At 39.5% G+C, this 22356-nt stretch overlaps 2 protein-coding genes across 2 annotated transcripts in view; one reads left to right on the top strand and one right to left on the bottom strand.

The window, feature by feature from the left end:
* The window catches only part of LOC101353020 (protein lifeguard 1), a 26565-nt gene extending 23067 nt beyond the window's left edge, over positions 1–3498 (top strand). Inside the window, exon 8 of the mRNA XM_012559492.2 lies at positions 3055–3498. Within this exon, the coding sequence (XP_012414946.1) occupies positions 3055–3207 (153 nt within the window). The 3' untranslated portion in view covers positions 3208–3498. The remainder of the gene's footprint in view (positions 1–3054) is intronic.
* A 5384-nt stretch (positions 3499–8882) lies between these two features.
* ANKIB1 (ankyrin repeat and IBR domain containing 1) overlaps positions 8883–22356 on the bottom strand; it is a 129033-nt gene continuing 115559 nt past the window's right edge. Inside the window, exons 16-18 of the mRNA XM_023724655.1 lie at positions 17305–17419; positions 16188–16321; positions 8883–15683 (exon numbers count right to left, since the gene is read on the bottom strand). Of these exons, the coding sequence (XP_023580423.1) occupies positions 14943–15683; positions 16188–16321; positions 17305–17419 (990 nt within the window). The 3' untranslated portion in view covers positions 8883–14942. The remainder of the gene's footprint in view (positions 15684–16187; positions 16322–17304; positions 17420–22356) is intronic.

The following is a 22356-nucleotide window of genomic DNA, read 5'->3' as shown; positions in this document are numbered from 1 at the left end:
AGGACCTTTGCACTTGTGCTTTGCCTCAGATGATCTGCCCTGAGATAAATGGATGCGTGAGTAGCTCCTGGCTTGCTTCCTTTCTGCTCAGCTGCCATCAGAGGGGCCTTTCCAGACCTCCCTCCAGCAACCCCTGTTGCCTTTCATGTTAGTTTCCTAGGGCTTCCGCAACAAGGTACCACCAACTCGGTAGCATAAAACCACAGACATTTATTCTCTTACTGTTCTGGAGGCTAGGAGTCTGAAATCAAGGTGTTGGTAAGGTTGATTCCTTCTAGAGGGCTCTGCGGGAGAATCTGTTTCAAGCCTCTCTCTTAGCCTCTGGTGATTTCTTGCAATCCTTGGTTAATACACAATGCACCCCTCCAATCTCTGGCTCCATCCCATGGCAATCTTCCCTCTGTGTCTCTTCTCCTCTGCTTATAAGGACGCCAGTCATATTGGATTAGGGCCCACCGTACTCCAGTAGGACCTCATGGGAACTAACTACAGGTAACAAATTACAAAGATGCTAGTTCCAGATAAGGCCACATTCACAGGTTGGTGGGGAGAGCAGTTAGAACTTGAACATATCTGGCAAATGTATATACCTTGAACAATTTGGGGGAACCAAATAACTCATTGCCCAGCTTTTATTTTTCTTTATAGCATCTACTATCACTTGGCAATTTTTATATGCATATTGTTTGCCTGTCCCCTCTAGAATGTAAACTATAAAATACTTTTTTTTGTTCACCATTGTATCCCCGGTGTCTATCACAGTACCCAGCACACAGGAGGTGCTCAAAGCGTATGGGATGAACACATGAATGGGAGGGAGGGAGTTGGTTGAACTGTCTCTTTTCAACTTCTTGTCTTCAGTAAATTGACTTTTTCTAGTGAATAGTCAGAGGCCTGGTGGTGCAGTGGTGAAGAGCTACGGCTGCTAATCAAAAGGCTGACAGCTGGAATCCACCAGCTGCTCCCTGGAAACCCTATGGGGCAGTTCTACTCTGTCCTGTAGGGTTGCTATGAGTCGTACTCGACTCGATGGCAACGAGTTTGGTTTCCGGGTTGAATGAATAATCACTTCTCCAATCCCTTCTCCTCCGGACATAGGTCTAGCTGCTTTTCCCCATTACTTACTGATGCAATGCCCCTTCCAAAACTGCAAGGAACTACATGTGCTAAAGGGAGGAGAGTAGGGCTCTGAAAGTTACTTAGGTCTGATGGAGCTGAGCGAGGCGAGGAGACTAGAGCATCAGACTGGAGAATCTTCTGCTCTACTGGCTATAAGTCACGTGGGATTTGTAGCCTGTGTGAAAGCAACTGATGACTCCAGCCAGGAGCAGACCTCCTCCCTTGGGTGGGCCCCGAGGTGCTGTTTCTGAGAGCACTTTCCTGAGAGTGACACATTTAGGGAGGTGGTGCAATGGTTTAAGTACTTGGCTGTTAACAGAAATGTTGACAGTTCGAACCCACCCAGTGGCTCCGCAAGAGAGAGACCTGGCAATCTCCTCCTGCAAAGATGATAGCCAAGAAAACACTATGGGGCAGTTCTGCTCTGTCCTATGGGGTCACTATGAATTGAAGATTGACTTGACAGTACACAACAACAACATCCAAATTCCTTAGCACCATCTGGCATTTTGCCATCTGGTTCTGCCTCCCCACCTCCCCACTCAGCCTCAGTGTATTACGTTCTGAACACACCGTGCTGCTTCATGCCTCTGTCCTTGGCAGACATGGAACACGGCCCCCATGTCCTCCTTCCATTCTCCCGTACCCCGCAGTCACCCTCCCCAGGGCAACCTCCCCAGGGCAACCCTGTATGTTGTTAGTGCTTCTGCTGTTTGACTCGTCGCTGTGAGTTTGTGCCCGCAGTCCTGCACATTAGCTTATTGCCTGGCACACAGTCCGTGCTCAATTTTTGTGGAATCAAAGCAAAAAAATCTGTTCCAGGCCATTAAGTTAAAAACCATTGCTGTCGAGTCAATTCTGACTCATAGCGACCCTGCAGGACAGAGTAGAACTGCCCCATAGGGTTTCCAAAGAGCGGCTGGTAGATTTGAACTGCTGACCTTTTGGTTAGCAGCCAAACACTTAACCACGGCTCCACCAGGGCTCCAATAAGGTAAAGTACCTCCCCCCACCCTGCCCAAATAGATATATCAGCTTGGTATTCTAGTCTGGTCTGTTGAGCACAAACTTCAGACAGGTCCATTTATGGTTATGCTCTGTCTCTAGCCTTTCTGCAAAACCTGAATTCCTTGGGATAGGTTTCATGACAACGGATGTTAGTCTAAAATGAATTATTTTCAAGAATCTTTAAAACCCCAAGAATTCTCTTAAATGCCAGTGTTGCTCTTTCTGACTGGACTCTGCCTCACAGCACGGAGAATAGTCCTCTCAGCGTCTGCATGTAAAGAAGTAAGGCGCCAGCACCTGGCCACTCATTGTGCACGAACAAAGCATGGGCGTGCTCTTCCGGCTTTTTTATCTTGATGTTTTGGGAGCTCATAATTCAACCTACTGCAGCTGAGTGAAAAAGTTTATTTTAAGGGTTATTTAACCAAATGCGAATCCCTTCTCCTTTTCCTTCCATTTTGTACATCATAAAGCCATCCCTACATGTCAAGGTTTGAAAAATGCTATCCCCCAAATCTCCAAGAATCCACAATTATTGTTCTATGTGAATCTGAATGTTTGGGAACCAAATTTACTTTCATTCTTTGTTCAGTGAAAACGTGAGGGGAAAATCATGAACATGGGCCATTTCATGGTTTGTCTTCGTGTCCAGTTTGCCCGCCTGAGTCCATGTCACTCGCTAAAGGTGTTGGGTTTGGAAAGCGCAGGAAGGCTTACAGCCTTCAGGAGGGCGAGGCTTTAACAAACAGTCAAACTCAGGGAAGACGTGAATGATTGGGGCTCTAAGGATAATGTATGTATACATCCATGAAATGACTTTCTGAGATTTTTTTTCTTAATGCTAAAATATTTTTTCTAGATTACTTAGGACACTTATTTGATAGAAATGTACACTTCAAGAGCTAACGCTTCTTTCCTTTCTTCAAGTACCTGCTGATGGACGTGCAGATGATGGTGGGTGGGCGCCATCATCATTCTGACCTGGATCCTGAAGAGTATGTTTTTGCTGCTCTGAATATCTACTTGGACATCATCAACCTTTTCCTTTTTATTTTGCAACTGATTGGACTGGCACGCTAGTCACGCGGCCAAAGCTTGCTTGAGTGGAAGAGAGGGAAAGAGTGTCGCCAGGCTCAGGCATGCAGAAGGTGACACTTCATAAGTCCTTTTATTTAAAAGAATATTTAAGCATACTTTCTTTGTTTATTTGTTTGTTTTGGTTAAATGAAGCCAAGGGTTCAGTAGATGGTAGCTGTAGCGGTTATATTTTCAGTTCCTTGTTACATAGTAAAAGTTTCTGGGAGCCATTTCTGACTTTTATAAATTCAGAAGATGAGTATCATAATTCACTTCTGAAAGATCCCCATGACTTTGTTGAAGTTAGTTTTTTGTTTTGTTTTGTTTTGTTTTCTCTTTTAGGCACTATTTAAAGCTGTAAACAACATCTTTCTACATGAATAAAATTGATCACAGAAAGCTACATTTACTCCTTTCTCTTCTCTTGATTTAGACATTCTGTGGACTATTTTGGCATCTGATATTTTTTTCCTCTAAAGAGTAAGATAAACCAAAGAATTCTGCCTTTCTCTTAGATTCCAGAGCCAGACTGAAGAAAATAATAGTGCCTACCTGGTAGGGTTGAGAAGATTCACTGAGTTAATGTACATAAACGGCTCAGCACAGAGCAGCGTTAGCTGCTGTTGTCAATCACCATCCTACCTGTATCTCCCTGCTTAACTCAGACGCTGCCTCCTCTGATTGTCTGGGACAACGGGCCTCCTTTGAAGTCCCATGGAGTCCCTGGGTGGTATGAACAGTTAAAGGCTCAACTGCTAACTGAAAGGTTGATGATTGGAACCTACTCAGAGGCACCTCAGAAGACAGGCCTGGTGATCACAGTTCTACTCTGCAACACATGGGGTCACCATGAGTTGGAATCAACTTGAGAGTAACTGGTTTTTTGAGTTTTTTTGAAGTCCTATAACACTTCGCATTGTTTATTTATACATATCTTATACCACTGATTTGATTTAAGTTCCTGAAGGTCATATATTCTGAAGGTCAAGTCGCTGAGGATCTTTCTATTATTCTTCCTAAAGTCTCACACCTTGCTACTAACTCAATGCTTGATGAGAAAAAATTACACTCGGATTTAAGAGCTCACACTTTCAACTACAGCCAAATGAACTTACGTCCATATCCCTGCCTCACCTATTTCTAATTCAAAGTGCTGGGCCGTTTTAGAGAACAAGTTTTCAATTGCTGTCCCAGTTCTCTGTAAACTGTTACTCCGAGGCTATCTCGTTGTCCATTGACGGACATTATGGGCTATAAAGTGTGTTCCTTGGTCTGAGGAAATATGGCTCAGCAGTGCAAGATCTTCCGCTCTAGTGCTTTATTTGTATTCTGAGCATTTGCAGCTACCATTGAGTAAGCAAAACTCAGCCCAGAGTGTCTATTCCTGTCAGAATCCATTTGTAGCCTCTCGGGGATACTGGCACCAGTCTGATTTGCCAGCTACGTTCAGAGCCCTATCCCCACCCCTGGGGACTCTGTCCCGTAGCCATCTACAGTCTCCGTCTCTCTTGTTGGCAGACAGGACAGTTCTTATTGGCATTTATGCCTCAGAGGGTGTAAGAGGCATACATCTGGATTCAGCCCATGTCTGCGTTGCCACAGTACTCAGTACTCCCATGTCCACTCTTTTCATGGACCCAGGTGGCCACTTCAATAGAGTACACCAGGATATACACTTCCTGATTTCAATTACCTTCAGATCCTGGAAGGGGGTTCTTCTGATGGGCATCAACATGTCCTACTTTTATGCACTGCTTAAATTCCCATAGTGCTCCCTGAGGCTGTACCCCATATGGGCATCCGTTTAATAGGCCAGTTTTCTATTGCCTATCTGCCCGACCATATGACCAGGTCTGGGCAGTGCATGAGGGAGTCAGCCAGAGAGGAATGTGGTAACTCCTTTCTCCCTTATCAAGAGTATTAGAGAAAACAAGGCAGTGAGTAAAGGGAATGATGCTCTATGGTAATGCACAAGATTTGGAAATTAGCTTGTTTTTTCACCTGGTCATTGTTTCTTACTGTTTCTAATCTCCTTATTACTACCAGCAAAGTTCTGGAGGATGGGCTTAATCTCTGAAATGTGAACAAGGGACTTTAAAACCACTCAGCAAGAAATCTGGGAGGGCCCTCCAAAGCACCTGGGTCTTGACATCTTGACAAACGTTTCTGTGTGTACTCCTGCCAAAGGCTTTGGTACCAAAGTTACAGTGAATTAGTTTCACAGAAGAAAGTAAATGCATTTGGGAAGCTCGAGGTTTTGCATATTCTCCACGGCATCAAAAAACCTTCATGCATACAAAAGGGATATGCTGGTCAATTTCTTTAAGTTTCTGTTGTCCCAGCACCACATTAGGCATTTCTGTTGTCTCAGCAATGTTCCAGCCACAAGCAGCCTATTGTGTGAGCCTATTGTGAGTCATGACATAGTAGTAGTGACTAAATTAAAAGAAGTTCTAATGCTTCTATGACAATTTTTTGACTTCTACATTTAGTAAGGGCTCTGAGCAAGACATACCTCTTAGGGTTGGTTTCAAATGCGTAGGCTGATTTGTTCTTGATTTTAGAAATTTGTCCTTTGGGAAAACAGTCTACATAAAAAAACTTGTCAGGAGTGGTCCAAGATCAAAAGATGTGTGGTACATTTGTAAATTAACAGAAAATGCCCATGAAAGGGTAATGTAGGATTATGGGCCAGGAAAATAGAGAGGAGAATCTACAGAAGGCTTTGGGTTAAGCTTTCTATAACGTCTATAAAGATTGGGCCTATAATTTAATTTTTGTTCTTTACATTATCCCAAATGAGTATTCCATTATCTAGCTCTAGGAATGGTTGGATGAGCACATCTATCTATATATCTATGTATATTTATACACATCTATTTATGAGCACGTCTATCTACGTATCTATATATTGGTAAAAGTACTCATATTAAAGGCATATATTTGACATTATTGTCATGAATGAATGTTGGTAGTTTCAGTATCTTTGCTTAGTCAAAGTTCTTGAAACATATGCATCAATTGCTATAGAGATCTTCATGGCTTCCAAGTCATAGCAATATGGACACCTCATAACACAGTAAGGTAATATGTGATTTATCTAATTTTTGCTCTATAGTGGGTGTCAGCAAACTATAGCCCAAAAGTCAAATCTGCCACCTTGTTTTTTAAAATTTTTTATTTTGGCATAATTATAGATTCACAAGAAGTTGCAAAGATAGTACAGAGAGATCCCCTGCACCCTTCACCCAGTTTCCCCAAATGGTTACCTCTTACATAATGTACAGGTAGTCCCTAATTTATGATTGGTTCCATTCTGATGACTCCATTGTAAATCAGTTCTGACGTAAGTCGAATACCTCATTTTTTTAGTTTTCATTATTATTGCCTTCTATTATCAGTATCTTTATAAATCTGACCTCTATTTGTCCTTGGGGGTTGGAAACATCACATATAGACATCTGTGACTGAACATATGAGAATGATAACATTAGCAAATTTCATGCTGCAACACTGTATGTAGTACATATTACTAACGATAAGATGTACAAAAAGAAACTCCAGAACTGGATGGTTGCGAGTGCGGTTCGTCGGAATTCGAATACATCGTAAGTCAGGGACTACCTGTACAATATCAAAACCAGGAAACTGACATTGGTACAATGAGAATCTATAGTTCTGTGTGATTTTATCACATGTGTAGATTCATGTAACCAAGATATTTCTGCATTCTCTATTCTATCACCACAAAGATCTCCCTTTATAGTCATGTACACCTCACTGCCCCCTACAACACTTAACCATTGGCAACCACTAATTTGTTCCCATCTCTATTGTTTTGTCATTTTGAAAATGTTATGCAAATGGAATCACACAGTATGTGACCTTTTGCAATTTTTTTCACTCAGCATAATGCCTTTGAATTTCAACCAGGTTGTTGCATGTATCAATAGTTTGTTCCTTTTTGGTGCTGAGTAGAATTCCATCACACAGACGTACCACAGTTAGCCACTCACCTACTATAGGACATTTTGGTAGTTTCCAGTTTTTTTCTATTACAAATAAAGCTTCTATGAACAATCGTGTGCAGATTTTTATATGAACATAAGTTTTTATTTCTCTATGAAAAATGCCCTTGAATGCAAGTACTTGGTCATATGATAAATGTATGCTTAGATTTTTAGGAAACTACCAAACTGTTTTCCAGAATGGCTGTACCGTTTTATATTCCTCCAGGTATGCATGAGTGAACCAGTTTCTCTGTATCCTCGCCAGCATTTGGTGTCGACACTAGTATTTATTTTAGTCATTCTGATAGGTGTGTAGTGGTATCCCATTGTGATTTTAATTTGCATTTCTCTGGTGGATAGTAGTATTGAACATCTCATGTGCTTATTATTTACATACCTTCGGTAAAATATTTCTTCATGTTTTCTGCCCATGTTCTACTGGATTGTTTTTTACTGTTTTGAGAGTTGTTTATATATTCTAGATATGAGTCCTTTGTCAGATATGTAGTTTGTAAAACATTTCTCCCAGTCTGTAGTTTGTCTTTTCATCATCTTCATAGGGACTTTTATAGAGCAAAGGTTTTAAATTTTGATGAAGTCCAATTTAGCAATTTTTCCTTTTATGATCATGTTTTTAGTTTCCACCACCCCCCCCAACAGCATTACAGGTTTACATTGAAATCTATGAATCATTTTGAGTTAATTTTTTTGTATAAGGTATGAGGTTTAGGTCAAAGTTCATACTTTTGCCTATTGATATCCAACTGTTGCAGCACCATTTGTTGAAAAGACTATCTTTCCTCCATTGTACTGCTTTTGCACCTTTGTAAGAAATCAGTTGGTGATGCCTGTATGGGGCGATTTCTGGATTCTCTATTCCATTCCATGTACCACACAGTGTTGATTACTATAGCTACAGAGTAAGTCTTGAAATTGGATAGAATGAGTCCTCCCACTTTTTTTTTCAATTGTTTAAGCTATTTTAGTTCATTTTCCATTCTATACAAATTTTAGAATCATCTTGTCTATTTCTAGAAAACATCTTGTTGGGATTTTGAGAAAAACTGCATTAAGCTTGTAGATCAACGTGGGGAAAAATGATACCTTTATTATGTTGAGTCTTCCAATCCATGAACACAGTATCTCTATTTAGATCTTCTTTGATTTATCTCATCAATGTTTTGTAGTTTTTAGCACACAAGTCCAGTACATGGCTCCCAAGTCATAGCAATATGCTAGTTTTACCCTGAAGTATTTCTTTTTTTTTTTTAAGCAACTACTAATGGTATTGTACTTCTAATTTCAGTATCCAGGTATTCATTGCTAGTATGTAGAAATATAACTGATTTTGATATGTTGATCTTGTGTCCTGTGACTTTACTGAACATACTTATTAGTTCTAGGAGATTGTTTTGAGATTCTTCGGGATTTTCTATGTAGATAATCATGTCATCTGTAAATAGGGAGAGTCTTATTTTTTTCCTTTCTGATCTGTATGCTTTTTATTTCCTTTTCTTTCCTTATTGTGCTGGCTTGATTGCTGGTACTATATTGAACAGCAGTAGTGAGACTGCAATATCCTTGCCTTGTTCTCAGTTTTAGGGAGAAAACATTGTCTCTCACCATTAAGTATGATGTCAGCTGTAGTTATTTTGCAGACTTTTTTTTTTTTTAACCAAGTTGAGAAGGTTGCCTCCTATTCCTATTTCTTCTGAAAGTTCTTATTATGAATGAGTGTTGAATTCTGTCAAGTGCTTTTTCTGTATCAATTGATATGAAGATGTGATTTTTCTTCTTTAGTCTATTAATATATTGGATTATATGGATTGATTTTTACATATTGAACCAGTCTTGCATTCCTGGAATAAACCCCACTTGGTCATGTGTATAATTCTTTTTATATAATAAAAGAGAGGGGAATATTTCCTAATTTATTTATGAAGCCACTCTGGTACCTAAACCAGACAAAGATAGTACAAAAAAAGAAAACTATAGACCAATATTCCTCGTGACTATAAATGCAAAAAATCCTTGAGAAAATATTAGCAAATAGAATTCAGCAATAGGCCATCTTTCTGGAAGTATCCGTTTTTGTAAATAAAGTTTTATTGGAAAACATCTATGCCCATTTATGTACTGTCTATGGATGCTATTATGTGTCCCTAGCAGAAGTTGTGATAGAGCCCATATGGCCCACAAAACTGAAAAGATTTATTATCTGGTCCTTTAAAGAAAAGGCTTGCTGACCCCTGCTCTAAAGGACTTTTAGTGTGATTTGGTGTTGAAAATACAGCTTAATGGTTTATTCTGTTCCCACTCAGTGAACTTCCCATTCAACAACTTCCCAGCCCTTCACAGAAAATTTCTACTTTAGAGAATCCAGAATTGAATTTGACGTCACCTGGCCAGTCTGCCACCCAAAGGGCTGGTCGAGTAGGCTGGCCTAGTACTGCTGTTAGAGGAAGGAAAGACACTATCACCTCTGCATATGTGGAGGTGCCTGACTGGGAGCATCCCCACTGACAACTGAGACAGGTAAATGCAGGCACATAATGCATCAATTCCATGACACATTCAGATTTGGAAGACACAGTACACTGACCCCACCCAGAGTCCCACTCGCAAGGCCACTTTCACTTCCCTCCCCACTATGAACCACAGCCAAGTCCCTTTTCCCCTACAGGAACACAGACCAAGGAATCTAAAATGCATCTGAGTCAGGAGCTACAGCAACGAATGGAAAATGGGTGCCAGAAGATTATGCTTTCTCCCAACCTGGGCCCAGGGAGCCCAGGGTGTTGGGGGAGGCTAGCCTGCGTGGAGGAGCCTTAATCATAGGCCTTTCCTCTTCTTTGCCTCAGCACTGGCACCATTACCTCTCCCGTGGCATGGTGGTCCCTCTCAGCATCCAGAGACTAGGCCCAGAGTTTCTTTCTTTCTGTCCCCATACACACCGCCGCTTTTAGTCTCTGGGGCCTTCTGCCACCCCTACACCCAGCACCTAGTCCTAAGTGGGCTGCCACAGGGGCCAGGGCCATAAGTGTGGCCTGCTCTGCACTTTTAGGCAGGGCTTTACATTCATTCACTTTCACATTTGAAAGGTGCTGCAACTGCTTGCAGCTCAATCAAATGAACTTCAATGTTTTCTGTCCACCCAAAGCTCTTAGTCCAATTGCAAGGTCCTCATTGCTGATACTATTTATTTTAGATTTGGGGACTCCTTGACTCAGCAGCCACAGACACACTGCCTTTCAGCTAGGGCCACAGGAATTGCTATCACCTTGACATGAAAACACCTCTTAGCTCTGCCTGCCTGAAAGAGTAACTGACAACCAAGCCACTATTTGGGCAGCTTGTTTCAATCCTACCTCATGACACAAAGCCTCTAAATGTTAATTCAACTCCTGTTCATTAATAGGTTGGGCAGTGAAGAACCCTTACACCCTCTTACCCATCTCACCCTGGATGGGAGCATTTACTACCAGATCCCAGGTAGTCTTCTCATACTCCTGAACCCGGTCCCTCTTCTAGAAAATCCTGTCTCTGTCTCGGTGATCATCCCATCCTCTTTGCCAAAACTGTCAGGTCTGGTATTCACCCTACTTAAAAACCAGTAAGTCAGCCTGTCACAGTTTCATGGATGCTGACAGAGACACAAAGCTTCAAGTCAGAGGCACAGAAGCAGCAAGAACATCAGCCTATTTGTCAGTCCCCCTTAACCCTAGCTCCACAGGAGGAACGCAGTGGGCCCAGATGGATGCCAAACACACAGTGGGTTTGTATTGCAGCTGAGGAACACCAAGCATGAGGAATCCACTGCTTTTATAGCAAGCAGTTAATTAAGAAGCCTGCTCTCTGTCCTCAAGGTTACCGGCTGCATAAAGCCTGAGAAATGACCCAGGTAAAACTGTGGTCAGCGCCTTGCAGTCTTAGAACACCCAGCAAGATGTGTAGGAGCACAGGAGGTCTAAGGAGAGTGTCTCTCCCCAAACCAGAGAGCCCTATTTTCTTCTGTTCATATATGTATCTATATATATCAACCTGTCTGCAGATTGATACCTTGTACAGGCTAGGCCCTTATGCAGTAAATATTTAATGAGATAGCTAGCTAAGAGATGATATGTAGCTTGATCAAGATATTTTTAACATTACAGTTTCAAAGACTGAAGACGAATAATTCTTTCAAAACTTTGGCCACCACTCAGTCTGGCAGTTGCCTGTCAGTCCTAAGTGGAACAGGGAGGTAAAGGAGATTTTTCTGGTCCATCTTTCTTTCCTAAAATAAGGACTGTCACATAATATAGTCTAGAAAGATCTACTTATATCTTTATAGAAAGAAATCTATGCTGGTGAGGTTAGAGCCACTGACAAGGCAGTAATATATTGTTGCTAAGCAGAAGATCCAGTAAGCCCATATACTGATCAATACTGAGAAAAAGCTACTACTCAGCCTGAAAGCCAAGCACCAGAAAACGTTTTTCCTATGGAGATTTTATTTCAGCCAACAAAGAACGCCCTCAAATTTACATTTACATTTAATATTTAAACCTTTTTTTACTCTTCCGAGACACACTAACTGTTTTTAAATTAGGACCAAACTTCAGTAAGTCTGAGATTTTAATTCATACCAGGTAAGCTGACAATATTTGGAAAAAAAACAAAACAGGATCAGTGGCTGCAAAAAACAACATTTGAAGAATAATCCAGCATATGGACATTGGTAGTTGAGCTCCAGCTCCACGCAGTGAAAGGCATAAATAAAACATGACTTTAAATGATTATCACTGGTACACCCCATAAAGCACTGGCCGGTGGCCTAGAATTTATGTATGTGCACTCAAGTTCAGATGCCAAGGGTTATTTTGGTAACTCGGAAGAGATGGAATAGTAAAATGGGTGGAAAAGCAGGTGTTTCTATTCATACAGCATAAAAAATGTCTCCTGTTCTAAGTAATTTCACAAAACACATCTTAAAATCATTTTTTCCCATGTGTTTCTTAGAGACTTCAAGCAAAAATCAACATTTTCTCCTGAAAGCTATAGTGAAAATAAAATAAGCTCTTAGTCACAATGTTTTAACACATTATTTGGTAGTGATTTTGGGTTTATCATTGGGGTATAAAATGCTCAGAAGGTAGTCTAATGTAAAAATATTAGGCACTAATCAATTACATGTAAAAACCAAATTAATCCCATCATATTGGAGGGAATTTAATTTGAAGAAAATGAGCTTCTTGATTTAGTTTAAACAAAGTCCATAATGTAATGAGACAAAATGGAAGTAGTTTAAGTAATAAATGTTTAATCAAAGAATTTTACATATTATTAACAGCATTCATTTGGCCAAACATCTACACGTTTGTAGAATCCTACTGTATATAAAGTGGGAATGTATCAAGTATAGACTATGAAAGTGCAAATAACAAGGTTAGAGTAATATATATATATATTTTACATTATAAAATTAACTTGTTTACAAAATAGGCTTTGCCAAACTTTATTTCTCAATTGTAAAGTCAATGACTGTGTTGTTTTTAAAATATGTACCAAGGAAATACAAACTGGATAATAATCACGTTCATGCTCAGGAGAACAGCACAGAAACAAAGGATACTGCACAAGGCGCTAGGGACCCAGAGCCCACCACGTACACGATCTTCACCCAGGGCACGCTTTCTCACCTTATTGCAGCTTTGCAAGATGTCCCAATGTGATATAAACACTCCTCCTATTGAAAAGTTACAACTTGGTCTAAAAACTTAATTGGTGTTGACATTTTTAATCCAAAATAAATTTGTAAAAAAATCCTTTAATGGACTATTTCAGTTTAATATACAGTAATACACTGTAGATAAAGTTAATATTTCCCCCAACTAACTTCAATAGGTATTGATAAGAATGCTTCCGATATTTGGGGAAATAAAAACTAACGTGGACTTGTGATATCCATGGCGCAGGAGCGATTCCCACACAGTTTATCTTAGGGGAAACCGGGGAATATTAAATACCCTAACATAATGTCCTAGTCATACGAATTCAAAGTACAAGAATATTTTGAAAGCAAGGTTTGAAAAAAAAGTAATAAAAAAAAAAAAAAAAAAAAAACCATCATCACAACTCACGTGGATATCATCAACACTAATATAACCTTTTACCCAGACTAGGACTTGCCTATACAAACTCAGTACTAAAATTCTGGTACATGTAGATTTCTGGTAATTACCTGGCAAAACATTATATGGAGTGTTGTGTACCTATTTTGCTTATGTTATGCTAGTTTTGATAACATGTAAGTAAAACAACAGTTTACTCTAGTTTCAATTACACACTGTACCACTGTATCTTAATTACAACTAAGACCAGTATTTTCTTCACAGTAAGACACTGATAACCAGGAAGTTGTTTTTTTTTTTTAACACTAAACAGTACTCACACAGCAAATGAGTATTGTGCAATAGAACAAACACATCTCAGCATTTGCTATTTAGGCAAACAAACCAATTGAACATTTAGTTGTTATATTTACTGTAAAGGCAAGGCCATGGGTGGTTTTATGGAGGTCTTTGCAATTCATAGCATAGTTACTTCAGAAGAGACAGTGAAATTTGAATTACTTACTTATTTAACTGGCAACTATCCATTTAGGTTAGGCAAAGGCACGGTAACATGTTGCGCAAGATGTTTTATTGAATTTTTTTAAAATAATTGTGGGATTTACTATAACTCATGAAAACTCCACTTTTTTCTATTTTATAAAACACTTACCATTAAAAGTAATTGCACCCAATAGTAATTAGAATGCACTGTAAAATTGTGAAAACAAGGAACTATGATTGCACTTCCAATAAAGTGTCTTTTTAAATACAGCACCGCTGTTGCTAATCAACTGTATTTTAATATTAAAATAAACTGTTTTTAACAGCAGCATTAGGTGTAGTTAACTTAAGCTACAGGCTACATTTATTTAAATGCAGTCTCCATGGCAACAAAAGCCCATTAAATTCTAAAATATCATTGCTACCAAGTGGCACCTTTTACTCCCAAGGATGATGAAAACTGCTCTGGAGCACTCTAGAACACTGCACACCTGAACACCTTGTTAGTCAGCGCACCAGTCGGAGTTTGGCACGATAGAGCTGTCAACAGACACGAAAAGAAACCGTGGATTCATGTGAAAATTAAAACTAATTACACTGTTAGATGCAGCACTAAAGAGCAGCACTGGTTACCTCAATTCACACCTCTCAGACAGAAAGTTACAGAAGAGCACAGAGATTGAGGAGCTGAATGTTATTATCTGTCAACAAGAACTTCTAAAATGAAGAGAATTCTTTTTTTTAAAAGGATAAATCACCCAAGGATTAGGGAGTAAGCCTTTAATTTAAATGTTCAATTTAATTATTGCCAACCTTAGGCTAAGCAGAGGGCGGCATTTTCTTAGAATGTGGAATATAACCTATTTATTCCATTTGTGTTTCTCTTTCTCTTCTGCTCTTCTTTTAGTCAGCAAAAAGGGGAAAAGCTATCCAATTAAATACAAAAGAAATACGCTCTAAGGTCAAAAATCTAAAATGAAGCTACCATTCCAGGGAATTCCTTCATATTTGATCCTAATGTCTGTGGTTTCTAACTGAGTTGAAATTAAGTGGATCAAAGTCTCTATAAAGCACATTCCACCTAGTATACTGTCCGTACTTGCGATTCACCTAGAGCCCAAAGGTGTCCAATTCACACTAAATGTACTTGTTCAAGCCAGTCACTTGAGGTTTGAGGTGTTTGGCTTGAAACATCTGAACCATCCCCCTTGTTGGCTGCCTCATTACCACTGTTGCCAGCTTGAGACACTGCTTCTCCAGCCAGAATATTTTCCTCCAGAAGATTTTCTTCTCTCTGGGTTCCTCTACCTTCACTTACAACAGCATCTTCAAAAACTGGATCTTCCTCTGGCGGCACCAGTTCCACATCCCTCACGTCTTCTGACCCATCCTTGACACAGGGGAGCTGGGAATCGGCACTGATTTCTGTAGTTGCTGGAGGAATCAGGGCAATACTCTGAGGGTTCATGTCGTGAAACCAAGCCATGATATTGCCAAGAAGATTATCATTGATGTTGGGGTCCTGGCCAGCTGAGTCAGGGTCACTGGATGAGGGATAGAATTCACTTCTTGCCTCACTGAGAGGGTGTGAACTAAGGATGTCAGTTGAAAACGGATCACTTTCTGCTCCTAGTCTCATGAGGCTGTCACCAAGTTCCAATAGCTCAGAGCTGCTCAATGCAGTCCGAGGGTTATCTGTATTCCTGGGGACTGAGTCCAGCCTGGAAGGTAGAGAAGTACCTATCGCTCCTAAGGATGCTTCATTACTGAGAAAGTCTCTAGTTTCTTCATCAATGGCAAACCCAGACTCTTGCAGGGATAACTGTATTGCGAGAAGTATATTGGGATCATCTTCATCCAAAGAACTCAGAGCCTGAGACAACAGAAAGTAAAGTCATTTTAAAATTTGACTAAATGGAAAATGAGTATCTACCACTGTTCTTTTACCAAACAGATACAGTAAAACATACTAAAGCTGGAACCTACATAAAGTGGAAACCTGTCAGAGAAGGAAAACTCAAATATTTTCCATGAAAATGAGCGACAGAAAAGGGGTAAGACTGCACCCTGTCAAAGGTGGAAAACTTTCGAGACCCGGAAAAATAAGACAGTCCCGTTGAGTCCCAGCTCTCACAGGTATAATTAATATTACTTCTAATTACGCAGAAGAATTATCTTATTTACTCAGTCTTATCATTTTTTCCTTGCCCATGCTACAGGAAAGGAAAACTCATAGGAATCTTTTTCTCTGGCACATCTTTCAAACAAAGATTTTAGAATGGAAGGAAGAAAAAGGACAGTCATGAAAGTGAAAATAGGAAACCAGGCTAAAGAAAGAGCAAAAACATCGGGCAATAAGGCTGGTCAGAAGGGCTACCTGAAGAGAGTCCTGGTTTTCAGAGCGACTGGCGGGGGCGTAGTCACGCAGGGAAGAGCTGTGTGGCACGCTCACAGACGCAGAACTTACCACAGAGGCGCCAGGTCTGTGGCCGCTGCCACCTTCTGGGGTATCTGTTTAAAAGCAATTGGTACCAAACACAATTCAGTGACAAGTAAGGTTTATTCCTTTTTTTCCATATGTCTTTTTATTTAAATTGGTGATTTCTCTTTCATTGCTGGCGAAAATCTATGTTTACAGTTTCACTGTATCTTTCAGGTACTTCTCATCCATATTTGTCTCACCATAAGCAACAGTATATATCTAATACTATTATTTCCAATCATTGATTTTTTTTTTTACGTTTTTGCAAGCACTTTACACAATTTATTTATAAATGCAAGTGCTATTATTCATTCCTTTTCCTTTTTTTCCCCTTAAGCAACAACAGAGGCATTTTACTTTTCAGATTTCTTAACACTAGAGAATTTGGGAATTACGGGAGCCTGAAGAAAAATTTTTAGTCTCACTGACCTTGATTTATTAGCAGTGATCTGCTGACACTATAGCGTGAAGATTTCCATTTAACCATTTAACACTTAAATGTTGAATAATTAAAATAATTTATCTCTAGTATTAAAAGTTTCCTCTTTAAAAGAATGTTTATAGGAGAACTGAGGCTAGGAAAAAATATTTCATGAATACAGTAACAGCACTAATAGCCACAGTTGACTGAGCGTTCACTAGGTGCGACATTCTATATTAAGTGTTTTTCATGCATTATCTAATTTAATCCTCACAGTGAGCCTACAAGGTAGCACTATTATTGCTTCTTTATAATGAGGAAATCAGAGCTTAGAGAGGTTAAGTGACTTGATTAAAGTTACATAGCTAATACACAGCAGAGATGGAGTTATGAGCCCAGGCCTGTCTGATTCCATAGCCCATGTTCTTAACCTCCCTGTTTTCCTGTGTCCTGTGATAATAGAAGTATTTACATATTTATTGGTTGTCTAAATTACAAAGCCTTACACAAACATGTAGGATAACCAACTTGAAGACTAAGTTCAAGAAAGCATCACTAAGAGAGGAACACACCCTCAGCCCAGGAGCATACCTAAAGTGCTTTCACTTGGCTCATCGGCGTCTGGAGGACCACTGAGCAGACTGTGCACGTCTCCGCGTCGGCGCTGCTGTCTGTGCCTCCTCCGATACTGAAATTCAGCATATTCCTGCATAAACCACAGGTTATAAAATACAGGACAGCATGCAATTTTTTAAATGCAAATAAAACAAACACCACACTTTTTTCCAGGAAAAAAATGTGTGATTTTATACACATATTATAAAATCATGTGGCTTTGGGGGGGGGGGAACTTCCGGTTTTGTCATGCCAAGGAAGCAGAAGATAGAAAGGCAGAATGGAAAAAGAAAATTATCGAATAGACATTACAAAAGCCTAGATAAATTGGGTATACTTGCAATGCCAGATCACAACTGGGCCTTATTTCATATGACTGATGATTTCTAAGGTCCTGTTACCTAATATTATAACTAACACCTACTCATTTTATTAATATAAGTTAGACTCTCCCTGGAGGTATGGTTTTGAAAAAGTGACCATGATATATGCAGAACAAAAAACCAAAAAACAAACAAAAAAAGGAATACAGATTATTAAGGACTAGGTTACCTTTAAAATAAGATGTTATTTGGCTTCCTTCCCGTATTAGCCAATATGTGGAGTTATCTACCACACAGGCAGAGGAAGTGTTTTCTATTTAGCATGTGGGAAGAATACAGATTTTGGCAGATATGCTTGAGTCTATTTTACATTTGAGACAACAGTTTAAAGTGCGTTTGCTATTATCAGCCACCACTTGTCTGTCAGTTTGTCATACTGTGGTGCTGGATGCTGGAAACTACGTCACTGGTATTTCAAATACCAGCAGTCACCCATGGTAGACAGGTTTTAGCAGAGCTTCTACACTAAGACAGACTAGGAAGACGGACCTGGCGATCTACTTCTAAAATAACTGGCCAGTGAAAATCTTATAAATAGCAGTGGAACGCTGTCTGATACAGTGCTGGAAGATGAGGCCCTCAGGTTGGAAGGCACTCAAAATACAACTGGAGAAGAGATGTCCCTACGAAGTAGAGCTGACCTTAATGATGTGGATGAAATCAAGCTTTTGGGACCTTCATTTGCTAATGTGGCACGACTTAAAATGAGAAGAAACAGCTGCAAACATTCATTAATAATCAGAACGTGGAATGTATGAAGTATGAATCTAGGAAAACTGGAAGTCATTAAAAATGAATGGAGCCCATAAAGATCAATATCCAAGGCATTAATGAGCTGAGATGGACTGGTATTGGCCATTTTGAATCAGACAATCATAAGATCTACTATGCCAGGAATAACAAATTGAAGAGGAATGCCGTCGCATTCATTGTCTAAAAGAACATTTCAAGATCTATGCTGACGTACAACACTGTCAGTGATAGCACAATATCTATACACCTACAAGGAAGACCAGTTAACACAACTATTATTCAAATTTACACACCAACCGCTAATGTCAAAGATGAGGAAATTGAAGATTTTTACCAACTTCTGCAGTCTGAAATTGATCAAACATGCAATCAAGACGCATTGATAATTACTGGTGATTGGAATGTGAAAGCTGGAAACAAAGAAGAGTAATTAGTAGTCGGAAAATATGACCTCGGTGAAAGAAATGATACCAGAGATCGTATGATAGAATTTTGCAAGACCAATGACCTATTCATTGCAAATACCTTTTTTCAACAACATAAACAGCGACTATACACGTGGACCTCACAAGATGAAGTACACAGGAATCAAACTGACCACATCTGTGGAAAGAGGCAATGGAGAAGCTCAATACCATCAGTCAGAACAGCCAGGGGCCAGCTGGAAAAGAGCATCAATTGCTCACATGCAAGCTCAAGCTGCAGCTGAAAAAAATTAAAACAAATCCACAAAAGCCAAAGTACAACCTTGAGTATATTCCACCTGAACTTAGAGACCATCTCAAGAACAGATTTGATGACTGAACACTAATGACTGACGACCAGATGAGTTGTGGGATGACATCAAGGACATTATAAATGAAGAAAGCAAAAGGTCATTAAAAAGACAGGAAAGAAAGAAAAGACCAAAATTGATGTCAGAAGAGACTGACACTTGTTCGTGAATGCAGAATAGCTGAAGTGAATGGAAGAAATTATGGAGTAAAAGAGCTGAACAGAAGATTTCAAAGGGCGGCTCGAAAAGACAAAGTAAAGTATTATAATGAAATGTGCAAACACCTGGAGTTAGAAAACCAACAGGGAAGAACATGCTCAGTATTTCTCAGGCTGAAAAAACTGAAGAAAAAACTCAAACTTTGACTTGCAATACTGAAGGATTCTATGGGCAAAATACTGAACAATGCAGGAAGCATCAAACGAAGAAGGAAGGAATGCACAGAGTCATTGTACCAAAACGAATTGATTGCTGTTCGACCATTTCAGGAGGTAGCATATGATCAAGAACTGATGATACTGAAGGAAGTCCAAGGTGTTCTGGAGGCACTGGCGAAAAACAAATCTCCAGGAATTGACAGGATACCAACTAGATGTTTTGACAAATGGATGTAACGTTGGAAGTGCTCACTTGTCTATGCCAAGAAATTTGGAAGATAGCTACCTGGCCAACTGACTGGAAGAGATCCATAGTTGTGCCCATTCCAAAGAAAGGTTAGTCAACAGAATGCAGAAATTATCAAACAATATCATTAATATCACACGCAAGTAAAATTTTGCTGCAGATTGTTCAAAAACTGTTGCAGCAGTATATTCAAACTGGATTTAGAAGAGGACGTGGAACTAAGGATATCATTGCTTATGTCAAATATCATGGCTGAAAGCAGAAAATACGAGAAAGGTGTTTACTGGTGTTTTATTGACTATGCAAAGGCATTCAACTGTGTGGATCATAACAAATTATGCATAACATTGCAAAGAATGGGAATTCCAGAACACTTAATTGTGCTCATGAGGAACCTGTACATAGACAAAAAGGGAATCACTTGAACAGAACAAGGGGATACTGCATGTTTTAAAATCAGGGAAGGTGTGCGTCAGGGTTGTATCCTTTCACCATACGTATTCAAACTGTATGCTGAGCAAATAATCCAAGAAGCTGGACTATATGAAGAAGAACTTGGCATCAGGATTGGAGGAAGACTCATTAACGACATGTAATATGCAGATGAGCCAACCTTGCTTGCTGAAAATGAAGAAGACTTGAAGCACTTACTGGTGAAGATCAAAGACTACAGCCTTCTGTATGGATTACACCTCAACATGAAGAAAACAAAAATCCTCACAATTGGATCAATAAGCAACAATCAAGATAAACCGAGAAAAGACTGAAGTTGTCAAGGATTTCATTTTACTTGATCCACAACCAACACCCATGAAAGCAGCAGTCAAAACTCAAAGGATGTACTGTATTGGGCAAATCTGATGCAAAAGACCGCTTTAAAGAGTTCAAAAGTAAAGATGTCACTTTGAGGACTAAGGTGCACCTGACCCATGCCATGGTATTTTCAATCGCTTCATACGCATGTGAAAGCTGGAAAACGAGTAACAAAGGCTGAAGAAGAATTGATGATTTAACTTCTGGTGTTCATGAAGAATACTGAATATACCATGGACTGCCAGAAGAACAAACAAATCTGTCTTGAAGGAGGTACAGTCAGAATGCTCCTTAGAAGTAAGGATGGTGAGACTTAGTCTCATTTACTTTGGACATGTAATTAGGAGGCACTAGTCTCTGGAGAAGGACATTATGCTTGGTAGGCGAATAAGAGGAAGACCCTCACCAAGATGGACTGACACAGTGGCTGCAACAATGTGTTTAAACATAGTACGATTATGAGGATGGTACAGGACAGGGCAGTGTTTCGTTCTGTTGTACATAGAGTTGCTATGAGTTGGAACCAACTTGATGGCACCTAATAACAACAACAGCTATTATCAGAGGCTACAACCTGGGACAAATTTACGTTTCCAGATTTTAGTGACAGAAGAAAAAAGAACAGAAGAGAGGCCTGTGTATGGCACCAGCAGAAAAAGGGTAATTTTGAGAATTGTTGTAGAATCTTTCTTTGATAAACACTAAAATATGCAGGTTTATGATTATCTTGGTCACCCTATAACAAAATTTAAATAAGACTACTCAATATGCTTATGCCGTGAAAGTACTAGAAATAAGTGAAGACAACTTTACATCACAAATAAAACTTTTACATCATACTACTCTGGTTAAATTTATAAGCAGGCAGACTCTAAGCAGGCAGACTCTAATACAAGGTGGAAAGCATCCTACCAAGTAGAAACTAACCATACATCCTACCAGATTGGAACAATACTACAAGGGCCCCAAGGAATTATGTAGCATCTTTAAAATTTCCTGCTGAGCTGGGGCATCCCTTCCTCTTTTCCTGGAGAACCAAGATCTCCAAGTGTAATAATAAAAAACAAAACCAAATCCATTGCCACTGAGTTGATTCAGACTCACAGCGACCCTACAGGACAGAGTAAAACTTCCTCACAGGGTTTCCAAGGAGCGGCTGGTGGATTTGAACTGCCGACCTTTTGGTTAGCAGTCAAGTTCTTAATCACTGCACCACCAGGGCTCCAAGTGTAATAATAGTTATCACTTACTGAGCACCAATATTGTCTGTGACTTAATGAGACACTTTACCCCTCCAGAACTTCCAGAACTCTTGTGGGGTCGGTATCACCTTCAACATTTTAAAGATGAGAAATTAAGGAAGAACATACACTAAGATCTAATAAATCACAGAGCTACAACTCAAATCCAGGTATCCCCCAGATTTAAAGACTATGGGCCCCACTGCCTATAAAATGATGCAAAGCAAATATTTATGTTTGCCACAGACATTCAATTTAATTTAAAAAATAAGATGGAATTAACTTTACTGAAAAAATATAAATTCAACCTAAAGTCTAAGTTGGCATAATTAATTTTTTTCAGTCTGTATTAAGGCTAAGAGATAATTTTTTAAAATATAATTTTGGCAGCTATTTATTAGTCAAACACTTCCAGAATTAGAAAATTTCACACTGTGAG

Source organism: Trichechus manatus, unplaced genomic scaffold (genome assembly GCF_000243295.1).
Source record: "Trichechus manatus latirostris isolate Lorelei unplaced genomic scaffold, TriManLat1.0 scaffold00253, whole genome shotgun sequence".
NCBI classification, from domain to species: Eukaryota; Metazoa; Chordata; class Mammalia; order Sirenia; family Trichechidae; genus Trichechus; species Trichechus manatus.
This window is presented reverse-complemented; position numbering and strand designations above follow the sequence as displayed.